Raw genomic sequence first — 20,904 nt, forward strand, 5'->3', positions numbered from 1 at the left:
CATGTGGGATCTTCCCGGACCGGGGCACGAACCCGTGTCCCCTGCATCGGCAGGCGGACTCTCAACCACTGCGCCACCAGGGAAGCCCTGAAAGACCTATATTAGTACCTGTTTTCACTAATGGAAAGAAATTTGAAGAGGATTTTCACTTCTACGAAAAAGGTGAAAGCTGAAACAGCATTCAGCTTTTGTTTTGCAGTGAGCCATTACAGAAGCAGCACGCACTCAGAGCTGCCCGAGTGGCACCGCCAAGCTCCTTCCCTGGGAGCTGCGCTCAGCATCAAGCCACCATAGCTTTGTACTGTATCTGTGACAATCTGTGCTTTATCTCCATTTATTTTGTGCATCTGTTAGCAAGATGTGTCCTAAGGTAACTGCTTCTTCAATTTATGCTGTTTCAGCTTAGGAAAGGTTTCATCAGAACACTCTTCTTTCAGATCGTGGGGGAAACCTATATCACCCCTCCCCCAGCCCTGCTCCATGGCCTCCATCCAAAGAATGAGCCAAGTACCAGCTGCCTAAGAGATCTCAGCAGAAAAGTCTTCCCCAGGTCTGTTAAAGGTGGAAAGCAAAAGGTGGAGACCTAAACTGTATCTGAACCTGTTAAAATGTATGACTACTCAGTTATGTTAATATTGTCATTGAACTGGGGACATTCTGTCCTGTGTTTTACTTCCACAGGCAAACTGGTATCCAAAACAAATGGAGACTATGCAGGTAACACACATGAGCCCTTTGTAAACGTAAGCACTTGGTGAAGACGATCAACCACAGCCTTAATCCGCATTTTTAAACACAGCTTTCAGGTGTTTTGGGACTACATTATTATCTAATCTTGGCTTTGGGAACAGATGATACAGCTCTTCTGAAATCACGTCTACTGAGAGTGGCTATTTACTGGCCCCCGCCCCATCTTTATCGCCATACAAAATTGCCAGGAAATGTCCACTCCTTCAGAGGAGTTATTTTTCTTCTCAAGTTGAAGGCAATACACTGTCCATAGCTCATTTCAGGGCAAACATTAACATCTTCCTCCAACTCAGGAAGGCATGCTTTGACAGGCCATTGTTTTCTGTCGGAGCAGAGCCAATACCAAGACGATGCCAGGTAAGACATGCCCAGCTTAAAGCCGAAGTGTTTGTGTCTTGGTTTTCAGGGTCCTCAGATGCAGCAGGAAAGCTTTAGTCATTCACCTCCATCCAGTGGATGTTTGTAAATGTCTTGCTGTCCATTTTGTCAATGAACAGGCAGCCCTGCAAGTGGTCCATCTCATGCTGGATGATGCGGGCTGCCCACCCGCTGGCCTGCCACACCACCTGCTCTCCTCCGGGGTCCATCCCTGCAAAGGAAGGTACAGCCTGGGTGAGGACATGCTGAACTGCATCATTCTCAACCTACTTAGCCTTTCCTTGCCCCTGGCTGTTCCTGTTTACAAGAGGCAGTATCAGAAGGGAATGCAGACAGCAGCCCCTATGCTTCCTAGAAAAGAAGTCTGAACTCTGCCTCTTACCAAGTATTCAGCCTGGTTCCCAACTCTGACGAGTAGGTTGCTGGGTTCGCTATGGGGCTGAAATGAGAAATGATCTTCCCAAGTGACTTGCTCAAGAGGAACAATCATCCCAACCCCAGCAAAGAATCACACTCTGCAAAACATCCTGTGGTAAGACAGGTAATGGCTTATCACTTTGGGTTAGGCAAAGCTGGGTTCTACTTCTCCCATTCCACATGACAGATCTAATTGGCGCAGAAGAGAGAGAGAGAGTGTGTGTGTGACAGAAAACAGACACAAGGTTGTAAGAGTGTGTGTGTGTGTGTGAGAGACAGAAAAACAGACACAAGGTGAGTGACAGGGCAGAGGACGTGGGGTAAGCTAACAGGGGAACCAGGCCACCCTCCCAAACCTCCAAGCCCCCAACCCTGTGCCCCACTTGAGCTGGCTCTGCTCTCACAGGCGCCTCCTGCCTCATCCCATTCCGTCAGTCCTGAATTTTGTCCACTCCAGGGTCTGCTCGTGGGCAGGTAGGCTCCGCTGATCAGCCATCAACATGTCTACGCTCTAACTGGAACTTTGCGGAAACCGTTTCGTGGGATCCGAGGCCGCCGCCTCCGCAGGTTAAAGGGGAGCACACATTTACCCATCCACCCCAGGGACCCCACCGCCCCGCACCTGAGAGCTGCACCGCCTGGAAGCGGGGCACGCAGGCCAGGAAGCCGCTGATGCTCTCGCAGCCCTCGGGGAAGGTGACCAGGCGGCTGTCCAGCACACGCAGGCTGGGGTTCACGAACACGCGCAGGGGGAAGGTTTCCATCTGACGGGCCTCACGCAGGCGCGGTGCGCATGTGCGGAAGAGCGCCTCGGGGAACTCGACCGCCAGCACCTGCAGCGGCACTCCGAGCTGCGGCGCGCTCAAGCCCACGCACCGGCGGCGCCGCATCACCTGCACCAGCCGCTGCACCAGCCGCTGCAGCTCGGGTCCCGCCAGCTGCGCCGGCTCTACCGGGGCCGCCACGGCTCGCAGCGCCGGGTCCCCGACCTGGCACACGCGCGAGTACGGCGGCTCTGGCACTCCCTGCACCAGACGCCGCACGTAGCGCCAGTAGGAGCGCCGGCGCGCCGGGCCCTCGAGGCCATCCCGGGGGGGCGTGGAGCTGCAGGCCCGGGCGCCGTCGCCCACTACCCGCTCTCCCCACTGCAAGGCCGGCCCCACGCAGCCACGCGGCCGCAGCCACCGCAGCAGCAGCAGCCCAGCCCGCAGCTGACCCATGGCGCGTGGAGCAGAGCCGCCCGCCCGCACGCGTCCCTCGCCGGCCCCCGTAGACCAAGCTCTCGCCCACAGGGACGCCAGGAAGTGCAGTTCCCGCGGGCCTTCCGGGAACGCCGGCGCCGCTCACACTTCGCAGCCTGCCTCTAGGTGGCGTCCGTCAGCTTTATTATTTAATTCCATTTCTGATAGTTTAATCAAGCATTTACAAGATATCCAGGAGGTTCTCCCTTTAATTATGCCTTCGCAGCCTCTCCCACGCGCGGCAACTCCCGTTCCCACCGGCGCTCCAGTAAGTGAGCCCCTCGGGCGCCGGGGCCCCGGTACCCGCCGCACCGGCACGGGCGCAGGGGGCGCCTGTCAAGTGCCTGCACTAGGCTCGTCGGCGGCCTGCGGCGGTCCCGCGGATCCCACCTCCTGTTGCCCCCCGTCAGGGAAAGCCGGGGTGACAGGTTCGAGGACTGGCCCCTCGGCGGGGGGGTCTGGAGCTGCAGCTGTGAGCTCGGGGACTAGCGCCTTGTCGTCTAGACAGAAGGCCATCTCTCTCTTCGGCAGGACAAAGGCCAGAGGCTCCTGGACGACGCTGACGTTCACATGCCCCAGGTTTCCGTACTTGGAGAGCTGAGTGGGTGGAATGCCTGGCCCAGATGGTAAAGAATACAAGAGGAAAAAGCGTTTAATAAATTTAATTATTTATGTGTCACAGGTTAAAAAAAAAAAAAACAAAACACCACTTATTGGAAGTAACGAACACAGTTACCATATTTCAATACAGTAAAAATCACCTTTGTGATATGGGACAGGCACCTATGCGGTAAAGCCGGACTTTGAAGGTAATGGGAACAGCACAGTGCGGGATGGATGGAGAAAGAAAGCACCAGGAGAGCCTCAGCAGGCACTGGCTTCCCTGGACAGGCCCAAGGAAAAGCTGGGGGAGCAGAGAGCAGCCACTCTGCTGGTGGGATCACTGGCCCAGTACCCTTTGGGAAATTGTGCCTCCCACACCCCCTTCACAGGCACAGAGAGAGGGGGCATAGGGAAGGGAAGGCGAATTCTAAAAAATATTTTAAAGACACCATCTGTAAACATTTCATGTCAATGGAATCATACATTATGTGGTTCTTTTGTGACTGGCTTCTTCCACTTAGCCAGATATAAACATAATGTATGATTCTGTTGATAAGAAATGTCCAGAAAGGGCAAATCTACTGCAACAAAAAGATTAGTGGCTGCCAGGGGCTAAGAGCAAGATTGGGGAATGACCACAAATGAACACCGGGGATCTTTCTAAAACTAGATGGTAGTAATGGTTGCACACCTGTGTACACTTACTAAAAACCCTGAATTTTACAAATAGGTGAATTATTTAGTATGTGAATTATGTCAATAAAATAGTTTAAAAAATCTTTTCCCTTCTCTTACCTAAGGTCTGTGCCATCTGAGCTGGAGGAAAAAGGACTTGGAGACAGCGATTTAAATAAGGAACGAGGTCTTCCAGGAAGACGGTGCAGAACTGGACGAAGAGCTCTTGCTCCCCACTGCTGAAGGCAGCCTCTTCGGCACGATGGAAGGCCAAGATTACTTTTGTTACCTAAGAGACAAGGGCACCATCAATCACTGGGTTAGTCTATCACCATCAGCAGTGTATAAAACTAGGTACAAATGTGCACCCCTCAAGTTTTCATGAAGAAAGTTGTTCCAAACAGTACATGATATTATTATCTTGTTTAAATTCACAATTGTGGTCAATCTTCACAATTCTGTCACTTCACTGATGTATTTCTTATCCAACTAGTTTTATTACTAGTGCAGTTTCCAGTTCCAGTGGAGGAGCATCATGAAATTATACACAGAATACATTGCTTTTGGCTCCCATGGGAGATGGACCAGAACTATGTTGGATCCAGGAAGATGAAGCAACACTATAAAAGGTTTCTACTGAGTAAGGCCTCTGAAGTTCCACAATGCTAGAACCACTAGAAAATTGTAAAGGAAGAAAAAATAGAGCTGGAAAAGAAGTTCCACATACAAATAACAGCCTAGCTGACATTACAGGCAGGTGTCACAGTGACAGGGTTAAGAACATAAACTCTGGGGAATTCCCTGGCAGTCCAGTGGTTAGAGGTCTGTGCTTTCACTGCCGAGGGCCCAGGTTCAATCTCTGGTCACAAGCCAAGAGGCACGGCCAAACAAATAAATAAATAAATAACGAACATAGACTCTGGTGCTAGACGTTCTGGGCTCAAACTCCACCTGTGCCACTCACTGGTTCTGTGGCCTCTAAGTGATTACTTAAGCACCCCACGCCCTCTGTGCCTGAGTTCCCTCATCTATAAAGTAGGGCCAGCAACAGGACCTAACCTCATAGGGTTGTGAGGATTAAGTTTTAATATGTGTAAAGTATGATAAATTACGTGGCATGAAGTAAGCTCTAGAAGAATATTAGCTAATTACCATTATCTGAATTTCACTGACCCTAAAAAGCTTCATTGCTCATGCTTCCTTGCTCTTTCTTACAAGAGGACATCAACAGAAAGATTTTATACAACCACGTCACAACTGCCACCTGGTTGACAGCGACTGTAAGATGTCGTCAATTATAAGAAGCACCCAATATCTAAAGATTTAATGTGTAAATAATGTGCACCATACTCGGATATTAGCAATATTGGTAGTATTACTTGTATTAGGCAGAATTCTAATATGGCTCTTGTAATCCCCGCCCCCTGGTATCCACTCCTTTAGTGTAATCTCCTCCCCTTGAGTGCAGGCAGAATCTCTGACTTGTTTCTAACCCACAGAAAATGGCAAAGGTGAAGGATTTGGCAGTTTTAATTAACATCCCTAACCGGCTGACTGAATTAATGAAAAGGGAGGTTATCCTGGGTGAGCCTACCCTAATTAGATGAGCCTCTTAAAAGAGGGTTGAGGACTCCCCTAAAGGAGACTTAGCAAGGAGAGATGCTCTCCCATTGGCCCTGAAGAATCAAAAAGCCACACTGAACTGCCTATGGAGTGGGCTGGTCTCTAGGAGTTGAGGGCCTCAGTCCTACAACTGTAAGGAACAGAAACCTGCCACAGTAAGTGAGCTTGAAAGGAGGGGACCCTGAGCTCCAGATGAGTCCACAGCCTGGCCAACACCTTGATTGCAACCTTGTGAGCAGAGGACCAGCCCATTTAGGCTGTGCCTGGACTGCTGACCGACAAAAACTGAGACATGATAAATGTGTGTTGTTTTAAGCTGCTATGTTTGAGTTTGTTATGCAGCAATAGAAAATCAATATATTACTGAACCATTACTACAGGTGAGACACTTCATGAAAGGGGACTAACCAGAGCTTTTCAACCAGAAAAACCTCTAAAACCACACTAAACCTAAGTCAGCAGGCACCACTGTCACATAGACTGGTTTATTACAAAAGTCTGGCCACCTGTTACTAAAGGAGGCCCCAGAAGAGAGCCAACAGTATGTGCTCACCTTGGCAAGGGCGTCCTCCAGGGCCGCAGTCACATCCTGCGCCAGGGCCATGGGGCAGCAGAGGCGCAGATCATTGAAGGCGACCAGAATATTGTTGAGGAAGCAGGCAAGGGGTGGGAAGTCTAAGAGCACCATGGGCGGCTGCAGGGTCCCCGGCTGAGTGACTGGAACAGCAGCAGGCAGGTTACTGCCGCTCAAGATGGCTGGAGCTGAGATGAGGGTGTAGGAGTTCATTTCATCCTGGAATTTCTCAACCGTTTCCTGAATTGCTTTCTGGAAAGTGCCGATAGCCATTCGCTGGAAAACAGGAGCTAACTGACCCCGGAAATCAGCCCCTACCCGGCTGAAAGACAGTCCAAAGTACATGCACTGGCCCAGCAGAGAGTCCAGACGGTTGCCTATCCCTCGGTTTAGGTCAGTCTCCAGCACCTGCAGGAATTGTGAGACTTTCTGCAGCACCCAGCCATGGAAGATGGCACTCTCATTCACGGTGTGCTCGCCCATGGCAGGGGGCAGCAACGGGTCCTCGTCTGAGAAGATGGCACGGTACTGGGTGATAATATCGAACAGATGGACACGGCAGGCCTCGATGGTTTTCGTGATGTGGAAATAGGGATCATCACTGGGGATGGCAGTCAGGATAGAACGGAGCCAAGCATCTCGGGCCTGAAGAAACTTGACCCTCAACTCAGCCTCAGTGAAGACATCCATTTGCCGTAAGAAGCCAATGACACGGAGGCAGGCAGGGAGCTGGATGTTGGTCCTCAGTTGTTGGATCAGCTGGCTCAGCATCAGCTGCATGGACTGGCGCACTTCGTTCACAATGCCCTGACGACACAGGGGGTGAGTCACCACGCTGGGAAAGACACTCCCTGGAACCCATTCCACTAACCCTGAATACTGCAGACCAACATTCCCACTGCTGTCCTGACGTACAAAGTAGATTTCCTAAAACTGATGCATATAGGTTCACCAGCAAAGATTTGGTTCACTGTAGCCTACGGGCCCTGCCTGGTGCTCCTGCCCTCACCTGCTTCCTAATGCTCTCCCCTTGCTCACTGCAATCCAGCCAGAATGGCTATCTTTATACTTCAAACACTCCAACTTCTTCCCTCCTTAGCCTGCTATACTTGTTCATACCACTTTCTGGTTTGCTCTCCCCCCACGTCTTCACGTGGCTGGCTCCTTCTCGTCATCTGGGTCTCAGCTTAAATGTTATCTCACCAGAAGAGCCTTTCCTGACCACTCTACCTAGAGTAACCCACCTTAGCCTCCTGCCCCATTCCCTGGTTTATTTTGTTAAGATACTTAACACTATCTGAAAGGATATTATTTATTTATTTGCCAACTAGCAGCTTATGAGAGCCAAGGCCTTGTCTTTGTTCACAATGTTTCCCCAGCAGCTAGATCAATGCCTGGCACATGATTAATATTTATCAGCTGACAAAATAATGAATGTATGTTTTATGATCAAGCCTGCCTGCCTCGCAGAAACTGATGTGAAAAATGCAAGGGGTTTCCCTAAGGTTTCTGCCTAAAGGGTCAGTGATGACCACAGAATTACTGATAACAAGAACATCAGTTTGAGTCCTCTCTGGGCAAGTTGGCTACCTGAATGACAGGGATGGAGGAGTATTTCCTTTCCAGTCGGCGTACATAGGCTGCAAGCTCCAGGGCCTCTTCATAATAGCTGTTCCGGACACAGGTGTCCATAAGCTGAGGGATCTCCAGGATTTCCAGGATTTCCGTGTGCCGGTTTAGAGTCAGGGTGTTCATTCGGCGATTGGAGCTGATCTCCTCAGCCTCTTTCACAAAATTCCTAGTAACAATCAGGAGTACATTGGTGGTTCACTGCTCTGCATCCAAACCTTAGCTACAAATACCAAGCACTTACTATGAATTGAGCACTGGGCTGATTTATCTGATTTAATCTTCACACCAACCCCATTAGGTAAGTACTTTTACCCTTGAGGAAATTTTAATCCCAGAGATTTTAAGCAACTTGTCCAAGATCACACAACTAATAAGTGATAAAAAGATTTGAACCCAGATCTGCCACTTAACAAGCTGTGGCAAGGTACTTAGGCTCTCCTGTTTCTTCATTGGTAAAATAGTAACAGGACCCACCTCATAAGGATGTGAGGATTAAATGAGATGATGTGTATAAAGCATTTAACATAGGACCTGATATGGAGTATATGTTCCTTTAATAACAGCTATTCTTATTATTTTCATAATGCCCTAACTAGCCTAGAACTGCAGCCTTACCCCCAAGTTCCCTCAGCCTCTTAATCTTCTCCTATGCTATGGTCCAACCTCAGTTCCTGCTACAGTCTCCATTTCTTCTCGGTAACTGCAGACACCTGCTTTGTGAAGCCCTCCATCTATTCTAGGGGATTGGAAGAGTATGAAAGCTATTCTCAAATATGCAAAGACTCAGAAGAAAACAAACTTTTATCACGAAAGACTGGAAGGCAGAATTAGGGATAATGGATTGAGGGTCGAGGGAGGGAGAATATGGGTCAAAAAGGAAGATTTTTTTTTTTTTGGATGATGATTTTTACTGTCCCCAAATGGGAGGATTTCCTTGTCAGCCTCCTATCAATGAACGGTTTCGAGCAGATGACCTCTGGTCCAAGCTGATGTGTGTACATGTGTGTTGTGTGTTGTGTGTATAGGTTTACATAAATATGCACATATATTAACCTGACAATTGTAGAGTGTTAATTATGTCACACCCAATGATAAGTGCTTTGCATGGATTCTCTTTATTTAGTGCTCACAACAGCCCTATGAGAGAGGGACGTGCTGCTGGGTTCCAATTCTGACTTCGAAACTTACTAGCTGTGCCCTGGGACGGTCACTAACCTCTGTGTCTCAACTTCCTCATACACAAAATGCAAATAACAATACCTACCTCGAAGGCTGCTGTGCAGTTTAAATGGATTAATGAAATGCTCAGAGGAGAACCTGGCATATGGTAAGCGCTATCTAAGTGTTAGCTATTTCTATCGTCGTAAATGATAGCGATTACAGATATTAAAAGCCCCTTTAGCACCAGACCCGCCGCACCTGCAGCTCTGTTGGAAGCTGGGCAAGCGGTCGAGCAGGCGGCCAAGCGACTCCTCCACGTCGCCAAAGAGGCGGTGGATGCGCTCGGTGCACTCGGCGCCGCGGATGAAGGTCTTGTAGTTGGCGAAGGCCAAGTCGCGCGTCTGCTGCAGCAGCTGCGCTCGCTCCTCGGCCAGGCGGTCGGGCTCGCGCCGCAGCCGCTCCAGCCCCGAGCCGCTCAACTCCGCCAAAGAGGCGGTGGATGCGCTCGGTGCACTCGGCGCCGCGGATGAAGGTCTTGTAGTTGGCGAAGGCCAAGTCGCGCGTCTGCTGCAGCAGCTGCGCTCGCTCCTCGGCCAGGCGGTCGGGCTCGCGCCGCAGCCGCTCCAGCCCCGAGCCGCTAAACTCCCTGAGGTAGCGGCCCACGTCGGGCCGCTCCCGCCACTGGGCCTCCGGGAAGCGGTCCCGGAACAGCGACGCCAGGAGCCCTTCATCCTCCACCTCCTCGAGAGCCGCCGCGGCGGCCGTCGCCGTGGCCGTAGTCGAGGGTGGGAGAGTCGCCGTCGCCGCCATCTTCTCAGCAGCAGCGTCACTTCCCCTCCCGCTCAGCGAGGGCGCTGACTCCGTAGAAGCCAAAGCAGCCGGGGCGCACTTCCGGTCTCTATGGTTACTCATCAGGCCCTCTTTCTTTCCACGATAGTCGTCCAGGTTACGGGGCGCTAACGTGGGGAACGACTGGAAAGCAGCTAGAGAGGCAGGCTTTGAGGTTGCCAAGGAGCGGCTGGCGGCTGATCTTCCGTTTCCGGTAACTGAGGCACGAGGATCCGGCGTTCCAACCCAGCGGGAAAATGCGGCCTCTGACTGAAGAGGAGACGCGAGTAATGTTTGAGAAGATAGCAAAATAGTAAGAGTCCGCGGGGCAGAAGACGAAGTGTGTGGGTGGCGGGGAGGGGCGTGGGTGGAACTGGGGGCGCGGTACCGGGACGAGACCGGGCGCGGCCTCCAGTCCTCCTTTTGCTCTCAGCATCGGGGAGAATCTGCAGCTGCTGGTCGACAGGCCCGACGGCACCTACTGTTTCAGGCTGCACAACGACCGGGTGTACTACGTGAGGTGAGGCGGCGTGGGGCCGGGTAGGCAGCATGGAGCCGGGTGGGGGCCTGGGTACCTCCAGCCTCCCTCATCTGACACTGCCTTTTTATTTATCCCTTCAGTGAGAAGATTTTGAAGTTGGCCGCCAACATCTCCGGTGACAAGCTGGTGTCGCTGGGGACGTGCTTCGGAAAATTCACGAAGACCCACAAGTTTCGGTTGCACATCACGGCTCTGGATTACCTAGCACCGTACGCCAAGGTTTGTGGGGTGGTGTCAGTCCGCCACTAGGGATGGAGGAAGTCTAGGCGGAGGGCCACATCAGAAGGCAGAATTGGGCACCTTTTCTGCGACGGAGTCCCTGACGGTGCTTAGGGTCAGTGCCAGCACCTGGAGACGTGTGTACATCTTGCTGCCTGGGCGTGGTCGGGGCTCAGGAGTAGGAGCCCTGTGTGGCCGCGTAGTGGTAGTTATCTCCAGCAGAAACTGAAAAGGCTATGCAGACCCAGCTCAAGACTAAAAAGCAAATAGGTGGCTGTGAAGAGGAGCGTAGTGGGGTACAGAAAAAGAACTGTTAAACTGCCCATGGGAGAAGTTGATTGTAGAGTCGAGGTAAGAACCTCTTGGCAGGTCTCTTCAGGCGGTGAACATATTAAGGGAAGCATCATTCTTTCTCTCTTTTCTTTAAAATTCATGTTACAAGACAGACGAACCTCACAGGTGAAATATATAGCACGGGGCATATGGTCAGTAACATCTTAATAATCTTGTATGGAAACATAACACGACACAGATACAATAACTTTGCATCACTGTGATCCTTTTGTAATGTATAGAAATATCAGATCACTGCAACTAATATAGTATTGTAGATTACTATAGTTCAACTGAAAAGAAAATAAATAAAAGAATGGAAAAAACTTATTTCATAAGGGAAAAAAAGAAATTAACCATAGATCTAGCAGTTAGCCTATCTGCAGGGGTCTAACTATTTAGCATTTTTATGTCTCTTGGATTTAATTCTCTTTATTACAGTATAAAGTGTGGATAAAACCTGGAGCAGAGCAATCCTTCCTGTATGGGAACCATGTGCTGAAATCTGGACTTGGTCGAATCACTGAAAATACTTCTCAGTACCAGGGAGTCGTGGTGTACTCCATGGCAGACATCCCTCTGGTGAGTAGAGATGGTTGCTGTTAAAAAATCAAGTATCTTTTTATTCAAGATGGATGTATTTTCAGTCTGCTCTTGAGAGACTAAATTCTCAGCACCTTTTGAATTCTTCAAAGAACTGTATCTTTTCGTCTTTGTTGTTTCCAGACCTCAATACGTACTTATTGAATGACTTGAGTGAATCAGTGTCTCTTCTTTTGAATCCCAGGGTTTTGGGGTGGCAGCAAAGTCTACACAAGACTGCAGGAAAGTAGACCCCATGGCGATTGTGGTATTTCATCAAGCAGACATTGGGGAATATGTGCGGCATGAAGAGACATTGACTTAAAACGAAATCATCGCGAGGACTTATGGCTGTGTGGAAGGGCCTAGCTTTGTTTCCTGTGTCTGTGTAGGCTCCACCATCATGTTGAATTTTGTCAACACTGTGACCTCTTCAGGGACTTTTTAGTTTAATATTCTATTATGGATTAATGCAGGCTGGATTCTTATTATGCAGAAATGGCTCAAAAATGGGGTTTCGGATCTTTGTGATTATGAGTAACTAGAATGCTGTGTTTTATATTTGAATCAGAGGGCTTCTTGTTTTGAGTAACAGGTTCTAAATTGTTGGAACTGAGGACAAGAATAGCATATTATTGTTATCTGTGATAACACTGTTTTCCAAACACGTGATAAGAACGTAATGAATTTTCTTATTTATTAATACTATGAAAGATAGATATTGCCATCAGAATAGTAGATCATGTGTGGGATTTTACAAATGAAATTTGGATAAAATAGTAAGAGTAGTTTGTTCTGCCGATTTTCTTTATGGTAGGTGCTGTGTAGTGTGGAAAAAAAACTTGGATTCAAACACCAGTTCTCACATCTACCAGCTGTATGGCCTTAGATGAGTCATTAAACTTTAATAAGCTTCATTTCCTTCTGTTTCAAAAAGCAGCCCAGCCGTCTTCCTAAGAATAGTTTTTAGAAGTAGAAATCATGATCGTGAAGCACCTAGCACAGTGCCTGGCAAATAAGAGTGTTGAATAAATGGTAAGAATTATTTTTGTAATGTTTATACTGAGTATTTCTGTTACTAAGAGTAGGATCTTATGAACATAATTTGATTATATTATCTTGGCTTTTACAAGCGGTTTTCTCGCTCTTTTTCTTGAATGGTATGATCCCAGGCTGAATGTTATTTTTATCACCTTGATTTCTAAAACAATTTCTCTTATAAATCTTTTGGTTTTTTTTTTTTAAATTAAAAAAATTGTTTTATTGTAGTATAGTTGACGTACAATATTGGGTTAGTTTCAGGTGTACAGCAAAGTGATTCATTTATACATATATTCTTACAAATCTTTAATTACCTGACTGGACTGGATAAAAAGCACTAATCAGAGACCCTGAAATAATAATTCAGCTCCTCCATCCTTCTCCCATGCCTTCCAAAATTATTTTTAGAATTATTAAAATATTTTTTAGTGAAAAACATATCACAGACAAAAAAATTTTTAAGTACCTGTATTGTAAAGCAATTTCTTTAGTGCATATACTGCTTAATTTAAATTCCAATGGTGACATCTCTAAAAATAAATCATTTTTCAATTACAAAAAAGCACTCTACCAACTCCTGTTTTTGTATGCAACATATAAAACCCAGTTTTATATGTTTTAGTGCCATTTTTTTCAACTTTTCTCCCTTCCAAGGTTCTCTGTTAATTTCTAAATAGACATAGTGAAGGTTAAGGGGCTGCAGTACGATGGACAGTATTTTGATGGTAGCATTTAGTGTGTACTTTAGAAATAGTCAACGTCAAAACTTTACACACTTTTATTTATTGCTGTTTTGCCTGTGTAGATGAGAGCAATAGGCTACAACTTTCTAACAAGAAAAATTGATCTTTTCCCCAGTAACTTTACAAAGATTTGAGAGAGCTTGTGTCCCAGAAGAAAAGAGCCCGGGCACTGTAGTTGTTCGAGCTTAGCATCTTGGCTTCTTTGTGTCTGTAGTCGTTGGGATGTTGAAGAGACGCTTCAAGAAATACAGCTGCAGGATCCCAGAAAGAATAATAACAAGGCTCTGGGCTGTCGACCACCAATTCACATAGTTATAGTTTGACTGGAGTAGGAAAAAGTCAGCCGTTTTTCTCATGCGAGCGAAGTTGTAGTATCGCCACATGTGAAAGATATTGTTCTGCAGCGTTCGTGTACTCTTCTGCAGGACAGAAAATGAAATACAGAAAGTGTTCCTCCCTAACCTCATCTAGCCTCACCTGGGTACCCACCAGCACTAACCTAGTTTATCTGGAAGTTGAGTAACGTATGATTTTATGATATGTAATAAGTTGGCTATTGGAGTTGTTGATAAATGGTAGTTTTGTTGTCTATGAAAAAATGGCCTGGACTTCAGTTTTTAAAAAATAATTTTTATAATGAAAAACTTCAGTGCTGAAACTAGAAAGTTCCTCCAGAGTATCTCTAGATTTAGACATGTACTCAGCACATCATTGCCCTTCTGGGTGATGTCTTCTGTTCTTTGTATATGGTAAAAGATAACGGCCTGCAAATTTTTATGGAAGGGCCAGACAGTAAATATTCTAGGCTTTGTAGGCCATATAGTCTCTTGCAACTACTAAGCTCTGCCACTGTAGCACAAAAGCAGCCATAGACAATATGTCCAGTTAGCTGTCCCTCATTATCAGTGGGGAGATGGGTTCCAGGACCTGCAGAGGATGCTGAAGTCCCATAGTCGGCCCTCCGCATCTGCAGCTTCTGCATCTGCAGATACAGAGGGCCAACTGTAATTGTCAAATGAGCATGGCCGTGTTCTAGTCAAATTTCACTTACGAAAACAGGCAGTGAGCTTTTGTGCATCAAGGAGACTATCAAGAAAGTCAAGAGAGATCCAAGAGAATGGGAGAAAATATTTGCAAATCATATATCTGATAAGAGACTTGTATCCAGAATATATAAAGAACTCTTAGAACTCAACCATAAAAAGACAAATAACCAGATTTTAAAATGGGCAAAGGATTTGAATAGACATTTCTCCAAAAAAGATAAATGAAAGGCCAAAAAACACATGCAAAGATGCTCAATGTCATTAGGGAGACACAACTCAAAAACCACAAGATACCACTTATACCCACTAGGATTGCTATAGCAAAAAAGACTATAACACGTTGGCAGGGATATGGAGAAATTGCAACACTCATACACTGCTGGTGGGAGTGTAAAATGGTTTAGCCACTGTGGAATATAGCAGTTCCTCACTGAAGGTAAAAAGTTACCATGTGTGCCAGCAGAGTATACCGCTTATATATGTACAGAGATGAAAGCATGTTCACACAAAAATTTGTAGGCAAATGCTCACAGCAGCATTGTTCATGATAGCCAAAAAGTGGAAATAACTCAGGTCTACCAGCTGATAAATGTGCTATTTTAAGTATACAATAGAATACTGTTCATCCAGAAAAAGGAATGAAGTACTAATACATGGTACAATGTGGATGAACCTTGAAAACATGCTAAATAAAAGAAGCCAAAGACAAAAGTCCACATTGTATGATTCCACTTATATGAAGTGTACAGAACAGGCAAATCTATATAAACAAAGTAGATTAGTGAGGGATTACCCAGGGCTGAGGGGCATGGGCAACACAGAGTGAATAATAGGTCTGCAGTTTCTTTTTGGGGTGATGAAACCATTCTGGAATTAGATGCTGGTAATGGTTGCAGGACCTTGTAAACCACTAAACTGTACACTTAAAGTGGTGAATTGTATCTAAGTTAAAAAAACAGTCAGTGGACCAGATTTGGCCTGTGAACCATTACTTGCCAATTCCTGGTATAAAACAAGTGAGGAATTTCAAGAGCTCCAAGTCACAAAATTAATTAAAGGCTTCAAATCCCTTTGCCTGTTTGTTTTCTACCCAGATGAGCCCTCACTCAGATGATATTACTCCTATAATTCTAATCGTTCCTCCAAATTTAAAGTCAGTTTCCATGGATGTTTCTCTCCCACAAAACAATTACCTCAATTGCATCCAAAGTATCATTCAGTTGTTTTCTTTCTTTCTTCTCTTTGTGGTCCATCTCAGGCCCCTCATAGAAGACTCCAAAATTGAGGTATACTTGCACAGAACCAAAGCGATTTTGCTGATTTTTTAGACAAAGCTGATAAAAACCTGTAGGAATTCCTAGATCATTACCAAGTCTTGGTCTCCCACCCTCCCACCCTCTAGATTTCCCTGGAGATAACTGTTCTCCAATGTTAAATGTGCTACTATAGCACCTTCTTTTTACTTAGGAAGTACAAAATCCAGTTTTTCATATGGAAGATACTGATCTTACCTGAAACTTATTTTACTAAATATTATTTATAATAATATTGTTTTGCCAAATATTAGTAGCTTTAGCTCTATGTTGGATAGAAAATGTTTTTTTCCTCTTTTTCAACGTATAATTCCCACATCTCTTAAGGAATTTCTGATCAAGAGCATATTAAGAGCATAGTGTTTGCTTCTTGCATACCATTAGAGCTGGGATATCATCTTGAATTTGAAAGGAGGGAAAAAATGTATGCTTTGTGAATGAAAGAAGCTATCCTACTGGAGTAACTTCCTGCAAGGTGGTCTGTACGGGGGCTGATGGTTGGGGTATGTACTGGTGCTTGTTCCCAACTGGGGTCACCTCCCCGCGTGTGGTGATGGGGGAGGAGTGAGGAGGAGCAGAGTTGGAAAGGTGTGGCAGTGTATTTGATTGTCGAAATGACTGGAAGGCACTACTGGCATGTCACGTAGGGGCCAAAGATGCTGCATAAGGATGCTGAATATCCTGTGCCACGCAGTGAAGGGTTCTCTTATGTCCCTGTTGAGAAATAGTCTTTTTTTGTGCACCTGGCTGGTAGAGAGGACAGTTCAAACTGACTGGTGCCGTCCAGGGTGAGGACAGACTCGATTTGGCTGTAGGAATTTTCTGGTGACTGGAGAAGTGCTTTGTTGTAGAATGTGGATATTTTTCATGGCCGTGCATTTCCTTGTGTTCTGCTTTTTGGTAACTGGCTCAAGTGTTTTGATGACTGGAAAGAAATACTATCCCATAATAAATTTATTAATTGGAATTCTGTATCATAAATGGGTCTGCCTGTTTTGATCACTTTCCAATAATCTGGTTCATTGGAGATGATAAGATAAAATCGAGCTTCTGGACCCTGGAGTTATAATAATTAGTCACCTGGAGACTGCTTCCAAACTGCCAGTGGACCGCTGATTAATGTCCTTGGCCATTGGCAGTCTCCAGGAAATCTGGTTTTTGGTGTTGAAGGCTAATCTTTTTCTTACTATTTCACCATCCATATGTGAAAAAGCCAGAGCTTTTACATCTCAGGTACTTCATTAATTTCAATATTTCAATATTTCCTCATTATTTTCCCAATTTCAAAGAAACGTACGATTATTATAATAGCCGTGATGACGAAAACAGACCTGTCTCTTGGGTAGAGAAGTTAATCTGGCCCCGAACATTCTTAGAGGTGTCTATAAGGAAACCCTGTGGGGTATGTGCAGTGGCAGCAACATGCCGGTCATGTGACATTCCCAGTGTCCGCTGAACCTGCGGAGACATATTAAAGAGGGAGAAAAGCTCCTGCTGCATCATCAGGAAGCTAGCTGAATGGTAAGATTGACATCCAGTGACCATCAGCACAGTGGTTCTCAATCAGGGATGGTACTGCCCAACCCCCACTTTGAATTTGGGCTGAGACGTTGCCCCGGTGTTGCGAGTAGGGGAAGGGGGGCGGGGACAGCAATGCTGAACATCCTGCTGTGTTAGAAATAGTAAGCAGGACAAAGAAATGACCCAAATGCCAATAGCACCCCTGGTAAGAAAACATGTCTCAGACCATGCAGCTGACATGTTGGTATGTATGAATCTGGCTGTAGAGTTCTTGGCTGAACTCACTTGGTTTTGACCTCCCCAGTGGTATACCAGATTTGGGCTTATTTGATGCTTGACAGTAAATAAATAAGGCATTCAACAGGTACTTGCCTCCAAGCTGCGGCTTGATAAGCCCAGGCTACAGTGACCTGACTAGTAGCTACTATTCTATTATAAATTCAGAGATAAGAAAAATCTCTGATAGGTTAATTTAAAATAAATTGTAAGTTACATTGGAGTAGAATAAGATCAACATAGTCTTTTACTCTGTAAACAAAATTTAGGAAGTTAATAGGTTTCTAAGATAAAGAACAAAGGAAATGAACAGCTTCTAAGTTTACTGTTGAGCAGACCATCCTTGGGCACAGCATGGATTAAAGTACTTGGCCTGCGAACAGGCAACTTGAAAACATTTACCTTCCTAAAAGCAACAGGTCTGTCTGACTGCATAGAGAAGCCTTGAGTTACTGATTCTCCAATTTGCTGGAATTACCCCTAAAGGCAAGAGAGTAAATGTTGCTCCCCCAACCGCATAAACTGAAGCGTCTTTGAAATCTCTGGGTTTGTCTCCAAAGTTCATGTGACTTTTCATTCAACTTGGTACCATATCCATATTATTTTAATATTTTAAAAATGGATTCTTTCCCCTCCCATCTCTAAACTCGAGTAAGTGTGATGATTACCTCTCCAGGAAGAGGCACCCGGTTTGTCCCATGACTTTGAGCACACTTCCACAGCCCGCAATTTGAGAAGCCAAGCCATATGCTTTCGTGATTATTCATTCATCAAGAGTTTCCATTTAACTGCAGGTCTGTTTCATTAACAGGTGGGGAGTCACAGCATAATAAAGACAACTAGAACCCTGTGTTCATTTAAAACCTGACCCCCTTTACAAAAGGAAATGAACAAACAAGAAAAACAAGTCCCCAGTATGACCAAGTACCCACCTCATAACTGAAATAGAAGTATCCAGTCTGGTGGGCAAATTGCCAAAAGCATTCTGTGCCTCCTGGAGGGATCATGATGGCAAAGTCATATCGATCTGCACCACGGAAGAGGGGCTGGTCCCCAGAGCCACTAAGAGGTTCTGTTTTCTGGCTCCTTGCAGAGCTCACTAGGTTCAGAACCACCAGTCCAGCCCCAAAGAGCAAGGAGAACATGCTGCTCTCTGGAGACTGCTCTAACTGCTTGCAGTAGCCCAGTGGAACCAAGCAGTTTAGACAACTGCTGGGATAATCATTAACTCTGCAAGTCACACATAGGCCAGTCTCAGGGCCACACATAGATATTCCAGAATAGAACTGGCATGGTACCCCACGTTTGGCTCACAGGAAGGAATTTTGCTTTCACCTCAAAAACTCAGTGGCTTACCAGACCTACTTCACAGGTGCTAGGTAGAATCTATTACTTCAGAAGAGAGATTTCCATCCCTCTGGGCTGTCATTTTTCAGTTCTTGCCTCTTGGGGGTAAACATTAGGCAAATTTATTTACAACCACCTGAATGTACAGACTCATTTCTCGGTACACAGTGGCTGGGGAGATTTTTCTCATTCGTATCAATTTGCTAGATGATACCTGTTGCTCCTGTAAGACGTGAGGGGCAACACCTGTTTCAACAGACCTCTTTCTGCCCAGTGCTACAGCTTAGGAGAGCGAAGCACAGCATGGAAGTGGGTGTAAAAATTTAAATGGATGAAGAGTGAGCAAGAGACAGTGGCCAAACCCCTCCACTGATAATCCTCCTCATTCTGCTACCTTCCACCTGACTGATATAATCATCTAAAGCTATCCAAAATCCACTTAAAGACTATTATAGGGACTTCCCTGGTGGCGCAGTGGTTAAGAACCTGCCTGCCAGTGCAGGGGACACAGGTTCGATCCCTGGTCCAGGAAGATCCCACGTGCCGCGGAGCTACTAAGCCCGTACGCCACAACTGCTGAGCCTGCGCTCTAGAGCCTGCAAGCCACAACTACTGAGCCCTCGTGCCACAACTACTGAAGCCTGCATGCCTAGAGCCTGTGCTCTGCAACAAGAGAAGCCACAGCAACGAGAAGCCCACTCACCGCAACGAAGAGTAGCCCCGCTTGCCGCAACTAGAGAAAGCCCACATGCAGCAACAAAGACCCGGTGCAGCCCCCAAAAATAAATAAATAAAAAGACTGTGTTCACCCATGATCTTTCTTTTATCTGTGGCTTCTTCAGCACCACAGGGGGAAAAAGGCTGACTTCATGGCAGAGACATTTACATGCATCTTATTTTATTCTCACAACAGCCTACAAGGGAAGCACCATTACCTACTACATTAGAGACGAGGAAATGGACATCCAGAGATTCCAGTGGCTAACTCACCATCTCCAAGCACAGCTGGCACAGCTGGGGCCCTGAGTGGGCCTCACACTCTTACCCATCAGGACAGTGTGTCTGTCAGTCTCTGAGTTCTGACAATGTCTAAATGTTTTTATCTCAGCCATAATCTTAAAACAAAACGGCATGAGTACCTTCTAACCAAGTATTGCTTCAGAAGGCATCACAGTGACTCCAAGTGGTAATACTTTAACTGTCACAAGCTATGTGTTATGTTATGAAGAACACACTCATAATTGTGTTCAGTTCCAGAAAAGGCCAGGTGACATCACAGCAGTCTGGAGGCACAGTGGCTCTGCAGCAGTCTCACTAAGGTGAAGGTGGGAGAGATGGATCATTTCTCAGTCAGGCATCCCCACCAGAGTCCCACCGCTGCCACCATCCTAGCACTGCTCATGTGGTGAGCAGTGACTTAGGTTCAGCAAAACAGTCATCAGTTCATGGTAAGTTATATAGTTCTATAGAAACTGTAGGCAGAGTTTCATGTCTGTACGCATTTTATAACATTATAATAAAGATAGCATTGAAGTTATGTTAAAAGTTAATGGATCTATGCATTTCTCAAATTTTGAGAAACATGATTAGGATATTTTGCTTCCTTAAATGTATCACAGTGTCATTCTTCTACCTAGAGAGCGCCATCTAACAATGTGAGAGTTGAAGGTAAAAAGCTTCTGGATCCTAAAGCTTGGTTTGGAGGGAGATCACAAGTAGCTACAACCAGATCGAGTGGAGATCAGTTTCTTGCCTTCTCACTGTAGTTTCATTTGGGGTTAATTGCTAGAAAAACAGCAGTACCCAACCCCCAAACACGTAGTTAATAGGTAAGAAAGCTGTACAAAGTTTCCAAATTTCAACTACAGGATGAATTTTTAAACTTTAGCATTTCTTTACATCTTGCCTTTCACTCACTCAAAAGTGAGAAAAAAGGAATTCTTTTGTCCCCGGAGGTACATTATATGAGGAAATGGACAAATTAAGAGGAAACTTTCACATCTCTGTATGGCACAGCTTCCAAGGATTAGAACATCCAATACAGTTAGACATCAGCTTCT

At 46.0% G+C, this 20,904-nt stretch overlaps 4 protein-coding genes and 1 long non-coding RNA gene across 13 annotated transcripts in view; 3 read left to right on the top strand and 2 right to left on the bottom strand.

Annotated features, from left to right (window-relative positions):
* VPS4A (vacuolar protein sorting 4 homolog A) overlaps positions 1-767 on the top strand; it is a 14,168-nt gene extending 13,401 nt beyond the window's left edge. Inside the window, exons 11-12 of one of the 2 annotated variants that reach the window (XM_028477648.2) lie at positions 438-550; positions 682-767. In XM_028477648.2, the coding sequence (XP_028333449.1) occupies positions 438-550; positions 682-721 (153 nt within the window). In that variant the 3' untranslated portion in view covers positions 722-767. Of the gene's footprint in view, positions 1-437; positions 551-681 lie in introns of those variants that run through there. The other variant, XM_028477649.2, reaches the window with a different exon arrangement.
* A 413-nt stretch (positions 768-1,180) lies between these two features.
* Positions 1,181-9,893, bottom strand: COG8 (component of oligomeric golgi complex 8). Of its 2 annotated transcripts, XM_055079016.1 has the most exons (8): positions 9,698-9,893; positions 9,313-9,558; positions 7,852-8,059; positions 6,241-7,068; positions 4,185-4,353; positions 3,225-3,400; position 1,643; positions 1,181-1,339 (listed from the first exon to the last, which is right to left on the bottom strand). In XM_055079016.1, exons 1-8 carry the CDS (start codon positions 9,862-9,864, stop codon positions 1,182-1,184), a joined length of 1,953 nt encoding a protein of 650 aa, XP_054934991.1. In that variant the 5' UTR covers positions 9,865-9,893; the 3' UTR covers position 1,181. The 2 variants fall into 2 exon arrangements, with proteins under 2 accessions (XP_054934991.1, XP_007129106.1); XM_007129044.3 differs by lacking the exons at position 1,643; positions 3,225-3,400; positions 4,185-4,353; ... (2 more) ...; positions 9,313-9,558; positions 9,698-9,893 and adding an exon at positions 2,168-2,783.
* LOC114484028 (uncharacterized) lies at positions 2,966-4,321 on the top strand. The gene is made up of 3 exons (XR_003676489.2): positions 2,966-3,054; positions 3,318-3,412; positions 4,190-4,321. It is a non-coding gene; the product is annotated as an uncharacterized lncRNA (long non-coding RNA).
* The window catches only part of NIP7 (nucleolar pre-rRNA processing protein NIP7), a 72,446-nt gene continuing 59,609 nt past the window's right edge, over positions 8,068-20,904 (top strand). The window contains exons 1-6 of one of the 7 annotated variants that reach the window (XM_028477650.2): positions 8,068-9,220; positions 9,992-10,195; positions 10,316-10,402; positions 10,504-10,642; positions 11,417-11,557; positions 19,052-19,749. In XM_028477650.2, coding sequence (XP_028333451.1) covers positions 10,140-10,195; positions 10,316-10,402; positions 10,504-10,642; positions 11,417-11,557; positions 19,052-19,171 — 543 coding nt within the window. In that variant the 5' untranslated portion in view covers positions 8,068-9,220; positions 9,992-10,139 and the 3' untranslated portion in view covers positions 19,172-19,749. The other 6 variants (XM_007129027.4, XM_028477651.2, XM_007129028.4 and 3 more) reach the window with 6 other exon arrangements.
* Positions 13,369-18,765, bottom strand: TMED6 (transmembrane p24 trafficking protein 6). Its single transcript, XM_007129025.4, has 4 exons — positions 18,430-18,765; positions 17,032-17,158; positions 15,581-15,732; positions 13,369-13,760 (listed from the first exon to the last, which is right to left on the bottom strand). The coding sequence occupies exons 1-4, from the start codon at positions 18,763-18,765 to the stop codon at positions 13,527-13,529; spliced, it is 849 nt and encodes a 282-aa protein (XP_007129087.1). The 3' UTR covers positions 13,369-13,526.

This window comes from Physeter macrocephalus, chromosome 17 (assembly GCF_002837175.3).
Source record: "Physeter macrocephalus isolate SW-GA chromosome 17, ASM283717v5, whole genome shotgun sequence".
In the NCBI taxonomy this organism is placed as follows: Eukaryota; Metazoa; Chordata; class Mammalia; order Artiodactyla; family Physeteridae; genus Physeter; species Physeter macrocephalus.

Excerpts from the sequence above, each read along its gene's own strand:
- COG8 (XM_055079016.1), bottom strand. The coding sequence starts at position 9,864 with ATGGCGGCGACGGCGACTCTCCCACCCTCGACTACGGCCACGGCGACG. Across the intron at positions 8,060-9,312 it reads AGCTTCCAACAGAGCTGCAG|GAATTTTGTGAAAGAGGCTG; the intron begins GTGCGGCGGGTC and ends GATTGTTACTAG. Across the intron at positions 3,401-4,184 it reads TCAGATGGCACAGACCTTAG|GCATTCCACCCACTCAGCTC; the intron begins GTAAGAGAAGGG and ends CATCTGGGCCAG.
- TMED6 (XM_007129025.4), bottom strand. The coding sequence starts at position 18,765 with ATGTGTGGCCCTGAGACTGGCCTATGTGTGACTTGCAGAGTTAATGAT. Across the intron at positions 17,159-18,429 it reads ACTTCTATTTCAGTTATGAG|GTTCAGCGGACACTGGGAAT; the intron begins GTGGGTACTTGG and ends ATGTCTCCGCAG. Across the intron at positions 15,733-17,031 it reads CTTCTCTACCCAAGAGACAG|GTTTTTATCAGCTTTGTCTA; the intron begins GTCTGTTTTCGT and ends GAATTCCTACAG.